At 40.9% G+C, this 11000-nt stretch overlaps 2 protein-coding genes across 2 annotated transcripts; one reads left to right on the top strand and one right to left on the bottom strand.

The window, feature by feature from the left end:
• Positions 1-961: 961 nt before the first annotated feature.
• LOC115766088 (serine/threonine-protein kinase STK11) lies at positions 962-3651 on the top strand. The gene is made up of 4 exons (XM_030709898.1): positions 962-2311; positions 2370-2564; positions 2629-2792; positions 2872-3651. The coding sequence occupies exons 1-4, from the start codon at positions 1149-1151 to the stop codon at positions 3108-3110; spliced, it is 1761 nt and encodes a 586-aa protein (XP_030565758.1). The 5' UTR covers positions 962-1148; the 3' UTR covers positions 3111-3651.
• A 140-nt stretch (positions 3652-3791) lies between these two features.
• On the bottom strand, positions 3792-7455 carry LOC115766087 (integrator complex subunit 5). The gene is made up of 9 exons (XM_030709897.1): positions 7331-7455; positions 6488-7263; positions 6086-6430; positions 5760-6024; positions 5267-5697; positions 4840-5204; positions 4500-4779; positions 4298-4440; positions 3792-4235 (listed from the first exon to the last, which is right to left on the bottom strand). The coding sequence occupies exons 1-9, from the start codon at positions 7435-7437 to the stop codon at positions 3936-3938; spliced, it is 3012 nt and encodes a 1003-aa protein (XP_030565757.1). The 5' UTR covers positions 7438-7455; the 3' UTR covers positions 3792-3935.
• Between the last annotated feature and the right edge of the window lie 3545 nt (positions 7456-11000).

Raw genomic sequence — 11000 nt, 5'->3', positions numbered from 1 at the left:
CATATTTTAGGAAGCTATAGGCACTAATTTTAAGTAAATGGTACAGATTTTGAGAAAATTAGTTAATTGTAAACAAACCTCATATAGTTCATTAAAAAGACTATCGAGCTGCTAGTTCCTACGTGAACTGAATCACTGCCTGGCATCAGTGTTGAACAATTTTGTGCAGAACTGAGCGGGAACCAATTCAATTTGAATTATATGTAAATATAAAAAAATGGAAAGGACTCACAGTTAATAAAATTAATAAGTCAAAGCAAATTATATGAGAAGTATTAAGTCATACTTAATAGCGCAGTTTATGGAAAAATTGCATTTTTCCATTTTTTTTCTTTACATCCTATGTTAATGCAAAAAAACATGCTGGCAATATTAGATATCATACTGTTAAATGGCAACCATATTTTAAACTTTATTAGTTTATTAATAATAATAATAGTTAAGTATGTAATGTTGCCAGATAGTTTTTTTTTGCATAACAGGGGGCTGACTTGGGGGTTGCTGCACTCTTTTCCAAATATTTTAAAAATGGTACCGACGATTTTAATCAAATTTTCACAGTTGGCTAGGTGAAACTATAGGCTTTAATCGTGTATATGCGGTTTTCGGGGCCATCATCCCTAAATTTAGATATTTATGGAATGGTGAGAACCTAATATTTTAACCCCTTGGTTTACCCATATTATAAATTAAAATTCAAAAATAAGTGAATGTAGATAGTAAATAATTTAACTTGTTGCAATTCTGCATTTAAATTTATTAGGTTCTGTGCTTAAAAACATAAATAAATGCATTTAAAAGTGATCGATTCCTTTTCCGATACCAAGTACCAAGAATCGATGCTAAGTCACCGCCGCTAATTTGACGCACATCGCACATTAATCAAAAGTGGGAATACTGATATATTGATAGTAAAAATATCGCAATTATCGATATTATATCAACAATTGACATACACATATACATCTAAATACAACATATTCCCAGTTTAAAGTAAACACTGAATTTTATAGCAATAGAGCAAAAACTGGACAGAACCAACAAGCTAGTAAGCGTTGCGACAATCTTCGTGCACAGCGGACCGAAGGTTCGAACAGCGTACCCCTCATAGAAATGTGAACTGTGCGTTGTGGGCAGTTCGAAGGTTTATGCAATGTTCTAGTTTGGCCCACGAGCACACAAGGAGAGCGCGAAGAGACGGCAACGGCAATAGAGCGCCGTTTATACGTTCATATAATAAGTGTACACAAATAGCGTGTGTTGAGCTGCGAGCGCAACGCATCCAAATGACTGTTACTGTGACCAGCACACATGTAATGGAGGCACAAGCTAAAGCAACAATTTTGCAATCTGGCGGGGGCGGTGAGCAGCAGCATGGCTCTGACAAGTCGGTCGATGTGGCTGGAAAGGATGTTGATTTAGCTGGCGCGCCAGATGATGAGATGACCGTTCTGTTAACAAATCAAAACTACCATTTTGACGCAACATCCGATATAGAAGATGCTTTCGTGGAGCTAAATGGTAGCAAAGATGTGGAGCTAGATGCGGCTGTTGGTGGTAACCACCATGCGGAGCATCCGCAAGTCACCTGGCTGGACGATGATGCAATCGATGCCCTGGATCGTGTCACACTGGATATAGGCAATATGTTCTTTAATCGCGTTGACAGCCAGGACATCATATATCAACAGAAAAAGAAGAACATCAAAATGGTGGGCAAATATGTGATGGGCGATGTGCTAGGAGAGGGCTCCTACGGCAAAGTAAAGGAGGCCATGAATTCGGAGAACCTTTGCCGGCTGGCCGTTAAGATACTCACCAAGCGAAAGCTACGCCGCATACCCAATGGCGAGCAGAATGTGACACGGGAAATTCATTTGCTGAAGCAGCTGAAAAACCAGAATGTTGTCCAATTGGTCGATGTGATGTACAATGAGGAGAAACAAAAGATGTACTTGGTCATGGAGTATTGCATTGGCGGTTTGCAGGAGATGCTGGATCATGCGCCGGAAAAAAAGATGCCGCTCTATCAAGCGCATCGGTATTTTCAACAGCTGGTGAATGGATTGGAGTATTTACACAGCTGCCGGGTGATACACAAGGACATCAAGCCGGGTAATCTACTGCTGACGCTTGACCAAACGCTCAAGATATCCGATTTTGGCGTGGCCGAGCAGCTGGACATGTTTGCCCCAGACGACACCTGCACAACGGGTCAGGGCTCGCCTGCGTTTCAACCGCCAGAAATTGCCAATGGACATGAAACGTTTGCAGGCTTTAAAGTGGACATATGGAGCAGCGGCGTTACCCTGTAAGTAAATAGCTCTTCGCTGGTACTTAGGAACGTTTCAACATTTATTGATTTACAGCTATAATCTGGCAACGGGTCTGTATCCATTTGAGGGCGACAACATCTACCGATTACTGGAGAACATTGGCCGGAGTCAGTGGACTGCGCCCGACTGGCTATATGATTTGGATGAAAGCTTTGCCAAATTGATATTGGGCATGCTGCAAGCAGATCCAACTGCGCGGCTCTCTCTGCAACAAATACGCAAAGATGCGTAAGTGGTCCATTATGTAAATGCAACAATTGGTTTTATAAATGGCATTTTTTTATCCTTGCAGTTGGTTCCTGTCCGCACCAGCGGTGACTGGCCCACCGATACCCATTCCTCCACTTAAGGGCGACAAATACGGACGTTCCACAGTACTGCCTTACCTAGAAGCTTATCATTATGGCAACGAACAGGATCAGGAAGATGTTTACTTCACTGAGCACGATGTCAATCGTATGTTCATGATATTACAACCCCCAACTAATCTCTTGATTACCATTATATTGTTTTTATTTTATTTTATTTTTTTCAGAGGAATTGGCGCGACGCGCTGCTTCTGCCGCAGCCGAGATACGCGCTAACAGAACCGCTGCTGCCAGCGTGGCGTGCCATTCGTACGAGCCATCCACAAGTGCTGAAGCTGAGGCTATGGTCAACGGCTCCAGGGAGGTGACCACGGTCAAGAAAAAGGGCTCTGGCTTGAAGCGTCGAGCTAAAAAACTTGTATCCTGCATCTCAGTGCGCAAGCTGAGCCATTGTCGCACATCGTAGGCCCTACCCAAACCCCCCCCCTAGTTACTAGAGTAATATGGAAAAGTAATAACTTGTTAACAAATTGTGAGCAACTTTTTGGTTTTTGTTTTTGTTTTTGTTGTCTTACATTCGCCAAGTATTTATTAAGATAAAACGAGATTGAGAGGGGAAGAGAGAGAGAGAGAGAGTAATCGAGGCACACACTAAGAGCCGACACCTTAAATTAGCTTAGAAAGCTGTTAGGCAGGCAGCAGAATGCAAGTAAGATCCAAGTGACAATACCGTGTATTATATGAGAAAGTTATTTAGGTCGTTGATATGTATTAAATGTAAAGAACAAACACGTTGAATAATTGCAATTAGCAAAGATTCGTTAAAGTAAACTGCGCGTCGGCAAAACGCAAATAAGTAAATTGTTGAACTGTTGTTGGTTTTAATAACTTCTAAATCAATGCAATTTACAGGCGCCGACCATACACAAACTGCTGGACAGTATTTTGCAATGGAAAATTTATAAGTGTAATACAAATTGAAACTATTGAAGAATATTTAAATATATATAAAAACTGCATTTAGTTCACACATATTTCCTTTCCATTTGGATCTCCCGACATGTGTAATTATGTACTAAAGTTTAGTTAATTATTTCTATACTCCTGCATTGGAGTACTTGTAATACAGTGGAAGTGATTCGATTAAACTTTGTAAATACTCGCAATTCGAAAATAGTGCGAAGTTTTTTGGTCTTATTTATGGAATATGTTTTTGCCTTTATTGACAAATTTCAATTTACCTTAATTGGCATTGCAAACTTTAAACTTAACAGTTGACTAACTAATTCTATTATTCCAATTCTACGACTTCAATGCTGGATTTGGGCATGACTGCTGTTGGCTCTGCTATTGCTTGGGCAGTTGAACTTATGTGTAGATCGCTCATGATGAACATTTGATGATAGTGCGGGCCCAGTTTGCTAAGCTTCTTTTGCATCAGATGACGCAGCGTGTCCACATACTGCGGCAGCACTTTAACCTGGCTCGTGTTGCGCCAATGCAGACCATTGTTGTCCACGTGAAAGAGTGCAGGTGAGGGTACATGATCCTTTAAATAATTCCAAATGCACTCCCGCAGCAGCACAGCAATCTGTAAAGTCCCAAAATAAGTCAAATCCTTACAAACGACATGTTTATATATTCGAAGCTTACCTCCGGCGCTTCGAAGTGCTCAATAATCGTGTGCAGGTTGGAAAGAGGTGGCGGTATAAGCTGGCTCATGGCCAGCAATTGTAGCAGTTTCTTGGTGCACAGCATAAGCTCGTCGTTGGAGGATGTCGGCTGGAATTTGTTGACTAAAAGAGAACGAACAATATTAACCAAAATACTTTAATGGTAATGTCCAATTTCTCACCATTCTTGCCACGCCAGTGATGCAAACAGGTGGCGCACAGCGCACGCAGCAACACTGAAGAGTAGCACAAGGCGGGCCTGTGAGTAGCTATCAAACCAAGCACTGCCCAAAGAACAGGCGAGGTTATAAAGGCACGACGTATTTGCATATCCCGTTCCATAGTGACGCGAGTAAACTCCTCATCGGGAAAGGGTAGTCCATTGTACATAACATCCGTTGACACCAGTTCCACAAGCGTTAATGACACCAGCGAGTATCCCTCAACATTGTTGGGCTTTTCCTAGAAAAAAACGTATAGTGTTAGGTCTGCTGGCACGTATGGGACCACGTTATGTTTTACCATATCCATGCAGCACGCATTAAGCGCCTTTAGATATAGTGCTTGCTTTTCCGCATCGCAGCTTCTGTTATTAATGGGCAGCACAGGTCGCAGTCCCCGCCCAATAACGCCGGAATGCAGTACAGAGCGATTTGAGTTGGATCCGGAGCTTGTGTGAAGGTTTTGCACAATAAGCAGCTCATGTTCAGGTATTTTTAGCTCATCTAATTCGTACTCCTCTAGCTGACCAAGCAAATGGCCATGATAGAAAAGCGCGCTCTCAACCAGCTCACGCAAGCAAACGGTGCGCGCTATTTTTCGGGCGGAGCATTGACGCTGGAGCAGCGCATAGGCGCGATGAGCCGCCGCGGCGCGACGGATGACAGCTGGCGCAAATATTAATATTAATTAGTTGTTTAGCCAAGTGAAAAATTACGTTGGGGCTTACTCGTCTCGCTAAGGCCTACAAAGAAGTACTTCACACTAAGAACGGCTAGTTTAAGCACCAGCGGTGTTCGCAGCACAGTGCAGCGTGTGCCAGCCTCGATGTTGTTCAGCAGCTCCACAATTAGATGCGCTAAACGCATGCGTGCTGCATCAGGTGTTTCCTCCGTCATGGCCACTTCACCTTCTTCTAGTTTGGGGCGCTTAATGGGACCATTGCCGTTATACAAATCTTGCATTGCTTCTTGATTGTTGTTGTTGGCCTGCTGTTTTTTAAACTTCTCAGCGCTGAGCTCAGCAGCAGCTTTATCCATTCGTAGCAAGAGCTTTTGAATTGTGCAGTCGAGGATTTGTATAATCTTAGGCAGGCATTCGTTCAATGATTGCGTCAACAGCTGTGGCTTAGTGTGCGGAAATTGATTCTTTTTGTGCATTCTGAGGGCAAAGAAATAACATATTAGAATATGTACAAACATTCTCTGTATTGACTTTCTTACTTGGTCAGCAGGTTAAGGTTGTAAAAAGTATTATATGCCTCCGTTGGAGTGCCGGGTTCCACGGGCAAACGATTGTTAACCTGCTCCTGCAGCGTTATATCCTCCAGCACCATTTTAAACCCCTGCGTTATGTTGGGAAAGTTGAGCACACCGCTCTGGCCACCCAGCAAGCGCATCAGAGCGCCAATGGTATTCGGATTTTGAGCATAGGATTTGCGCAGCAATTGCGAAATTGTTTGATAATAGATATGTGGATGCTGTGAGGCTGTAAGGCAACAGAGAAATGAGTTCAGTTTACCAGAATATTTCAACGGCTTAGTACTTACAGACCACGAGCAGCAAACGCACTGCTGTCTGTTGCTCCAATAGATTTGTGCTGAGGCAGCTTTTCCAGAGCATGTATTTAGTTTTCTCGGAGGCTAAATCTCCAAGTAATGGAAAAGTGCGCATGTTCAGTACCCATTGCTCTAATTCCTGCATGGACGTATCCAAAAATTCCTGACACCACACATACTTTTCAGCCAATTTGGCCACCATTAACAGTAGCTTGGCACCATGTTGATTAACACGTAGCACGGCATTATTCAGGGACGGCTGCATGTCGGCAAACATTTTGTTGCTTAGCCAAAGCGGAGCCTTCTGCACGATTGCATCGCACATATCATCGGTGTCTGAAGGGAGAATAACAGTAAGGTAAGGGAACAGCTTAGTTAGTATATGACACTCACATATATCTATAAAAACATTGACCAAACTCTGTAGAATGGCATCGGAGTAGTTCGTGGTTATTAAAAGAAACGGCACTATAGCCACGTCAAGTGGTTTTTTGGGTGCCAGGCCATCTTTGAGCATCTCACAAAATGCCGCGCGCAATTGTTGTTCATGACAGGAAGTCATGTAGTCCAGGATGCCAGCTTCAGAGTCCAAATGACAGCGATAATCGTCTACAAAACGCTTGATGCCGCACTGCAGTATTTGCATAATGATCTTGTAGGGAAAACAGCCGCCCAGCCGCGCCACAATCCAGTCGAATGTCATCGGATAGCGATGAAACGCACTCAGCATGGTCTCCACGCATGTCTCCGCCTCCGTGTTGCTCAGCTTGCGAAAGCAACTGTTGATCAGCGTGAGCAGACCATGCATGGCACTGCATTCCAGCCAGTAGTTGCATGAGGCAGGAATGGTCATCCTTCGCTGTGTGTACTTGTCCGATAGCTTGGCCACTAGCTCTAAGCTCCAGTTGGCAATGAGCGGTGACCAGGCCGGTGGTCCTTTCCATATTAAATTTTGTAGCGATGTTTTGACCATGTTAAAGCTTTCGTACTCCTCCGCGCGCATCTGTTGATGCGGATTGCCTTCCTGTTTCATTTGTGATATTGGCAGACCCGTTTTTTGATCCATCATTTCGGGAGATATATAGAGCTGCACTCCGATCTCGGCTAGAATGCCAAAGTAATCAAAAACGATGTCGCGGGTGGCCGGCAGCTCATCCAGAAATCCCAACCTGTGTGCGTAAAATGCATTGAGTAAACATTATCTGCAGAATAGTTGCAAGTGTGGCACAAACTTACGCAACTTTTATGAGTGACGGTTTCGTTAGGAGCTGTGGATTACTGTGTCCATTGCTAACTGTGTCTATAAATTGTTTAAGCTGGTCTAATATATTTTGTTGCAACATTTTAACTTGTTTGGGTCTATTTCTTCAGCCGATTACATTCATTTGTTGATATTGTATCGATACTATCGTGACTACAACCTTTTGCGATAACATGCTACGATATGTTACAGGCCGATAACTTTATATATCGATAGGAGTTGTGAGAAAAATAACGTTTTTCGATAATGAGACACGTTTGAAAACAAAAACGGGGTTTAAATAAATATGCCTAAGGATAAATTACTGCAGTAAACGTTAAAACGGCTGGTTTAACGCGTTAGCACTGCAACAGCAGTGGCATTAAATAAAACTGCTATTTATATAACTTAATAAAGATAAGGTTTCTATTTTTTTGTATAACTAAAATGTTGTTTTTGTAAAATCTGCAATTAAATTATAATATCGATTTATCTTATCAAGCAATAAACGTATAATCGATATTACTGCTGAGCGGATTAATAAAAAATCCTCAAAAGTTTCCACTGAAATTTGTCAATCTGCTTCTGCTGATTATATATCATTTAAATCGTTTTGCACATGCATAAAATGCATTTTAATACCGTTGCTCTTTTAATGAGTTTCGCATCATTTGCATGTAAAAAAAAGATAAATAAAATACAAAAAAACGGAACTTAAATTTACTTAAATTCTCATGCAAATATTGTAGAGAGGAATTTATGCGTATCTAATAGCTAATTGATGAAATTATCCAACCCGAGATCAATACAATGACCAATTAATATTAGTTAGCCGATTCATTAGGTTTTTGTGTCAACCAGCTGACCTTGATATCATTTCCAACATTGCCGATGTTAAAATAGCTTGCGCAATTTCTAATACCCCTGTTTGGGTTTATGTATGTACTAAACCCATCGCAGTAGTCATCAACTTCATTCATGCTGATGATCATTATCATGCGCCATCTTTATACTCACATTCACATTCACATTCACATTCACACTTCGAGCTGCTGCCGATGCTGCAGCTGATCGATTTGCTTTGAACTTGTTTGGGCTGTTGACAAATGTTTTTTTTTATTATTTTTTTTTTAAATCGACCCGCAGCACGTTTTTCGTAGTTTTGTTGTATGGAAAGTCCACTAAGCGTGTTAATTTACAATTTTATTGTCTTTTAATATTTTGGCGAAACATTAAACTGGTTTCTCGCATAGTACTAAATGTTTGTGTGCATTATTCTTGGCGTTTCAACGGGCATTCGGAAAGCATTGCCCAACGCGAATGCAAACGTAAATGTGAGAATGATTTGCAATATTAGAAAATGGCGCTTGACTTAACCGTTATTTAATAATCATAACAGCAAGTGCAACAGCAACAACAAAAGCAACAACAGCACGATGCATGTGTTGCCGCAATGTGGCTTCAGCTGGCTTCAGCTGGCTTCAGCTGGCTTTGTCTTTGAATTTGAAGCTTGAAGAGCTATTGAGGCTCTGGCAGCGCCAAATAAACGCATCAATCATTGAAAGTTGCACAATGTTAGGCCAGGGGGGGGGGCGTGGCACCAGTTGCCAGTTACTGCAACTTTGATTTTTCGTGGCTGTAGTAAATGTTAGCTTGCCCTAGAATATATACAGCTATATATATATGTATATATATATAAATAATGTTAAAAAATACCTTTGTACATGTTGCGGCATATTTGGGCATTTTACAAAACGCGCAAAAGCACCTAGGCCTTGAACTCCACAGTGCTAGCATGTCTTATTATTAATTTTAAACTTAATAACTGGTATATGCTTAAATAAGGTCAATGCTCGAAACGTGTTTACAATAAACAAACAAAAAGTGCCAAAATATATATTTTCAACCTAAGCAACACCCACAAAAAGCTGGCCAAACATGGACAACGGCCTTAGCATCCGAAGCATCATCTGCCAAGATATAAACAAAAAAACAAAAACCACAACTAAATATATTTTAAAAAAATGCGATTCTCACTTGACCAACGCATATATATATATATATACAGCCATTGCTTAAGCGCCTGAAGGTTGCATAATTAGGCATACGCAGTATATGAACTTTAAAAAGCATTATTTCAAGAAACACAATCATACACTGGTCAATACAACAGTTGATCTTTTTATACCCTGAACCCATTAAAAATGGGTATAAGGGTATATTGTATTTGTGCAAAATCCAAATGTATGTAACAGGTACAGAAGTAAGCTTCTCCGATCCCATAAAGTATATATATTCTTGATCAGCATCAATAGCCGAGTCGATCTAGCCATGTCCGTCTGTCTGTACGTCCGTCCGTCCGTCCGTCCGTATGTATGAACGCAAGGATCTCAGAACCTATAAGAGCTAGAGACTGAAATTTTAGATGTAGATGCTCCTAGTTCCCGCGCAGATCGAGTTTGATTCTGATAATCGATAACTTGCTCCATTTCCAAGCAATCGATAAAAATCGATATCGATATCCTGTTTTTTAGGCAATTTTGGTAAATAATAAGAGCTAGAGTCACCAAACTTGTCATATAGCTTCTAAAATAGAATATATATGCATTTGATATTGGAAGAAGAGGGTTCAGGGTATCCCCTAGTCGGGAGCTCCCGACTAGAGCCTCTTACTTGTTTTTTTTTTGGCTACACAAAATGTCATTGTACCTCAAATGATTGTTGTTGGCTTGTCTGCACCGGAAGCTACAAAAAAGACACACACGCACACACACACACATACGGATCTCTGATCACCGAACAGAGTTGGTAGCAGGGGAGCAGAAGCTTTTCAATCAGAAAAATGGTATGCAACAAGTAAATATAGAGCTATAAACCCGATGAGAATCGAGTTCTTGAAGGAAAAGTGCAAGTCAAAGTAGTACAATTAGAGCTCTTATAAGATTGGCTGAAATGTGTAAAATGTGCTGTGCCAATGTTTGAAATGTTAAGCTTTATACTATTATTAGTAATTTCGTCGGTTGGGCTCAGCGTCCAAATGTTTTAACAAACGTTGGGGCACTCAAGAACCGTACTTTGCATATTGCATAATTTAAAGCGCAATAGATCTTGAGGTTATGCAATCTTAACAAATGATTTGACAACAATGTGAGCTGTTAGAAAATTAATAGGTATGACATACTTTGCGAGCAAATTCGAAATATACTCTAATATCTACACGTGTTCGATTGAACCGTGCAATAAAGACAACAATTCGAAATGCGAAATGAGATGCAAGTGGTGTTAACTAATCAAATGGGTAAAATGCATTCATTAAATTTTAATTAGCAATGTGACAATAGCAATGTCAAAGTTGGCATAAAACTGAAATTAACCCGCAGACATTTAAAAATGAAGCGTCACAATGGATTTGGCTTCGTTTATGATCGAGGAAGTCGCCGCTGCCCATCGAAGGTGGGCTGGCTGTTCTGATTCTGTCACAGCACGAGAGCCATTGGTTTTTTTTTTTTTTTCCTAATATTTTTATTTTCAGTTTATCGATGAGCGTTTCCGCGGTTTCGGTCATCGTTTTCGCCAAACGAGATATACAAAAATACATACATACTAAAATAAACTATAGAAAAATGCGGCCAGCTACACATGTCGAAGTCTTCGTCTGGGTCTTTA

The sequence above is a fragment of the Drosophila novamexicana genome, unplaced genomic scaffold, assembly GCF_003285875.2.
Source record: "Drosophila novamexicana strain 15010-1031.04,08,12 unplaced genomic scaffold, DnovRS2.1 tig00001062-arrow-arrow-pilon, whole genome shotgun sequence".
NCBI classification, from domain to species: Eukaryota; Metazoa; Arthropoda; class Insecta; order Diptera; family Drosophilidae; genus Drosophila; species Drosophila novamexicana.
The sequence above is the reverse complement of the archived record's forward strand: the minus strand, read 5'-3'. Positions and strand labels throughout refer to the sequence as shown.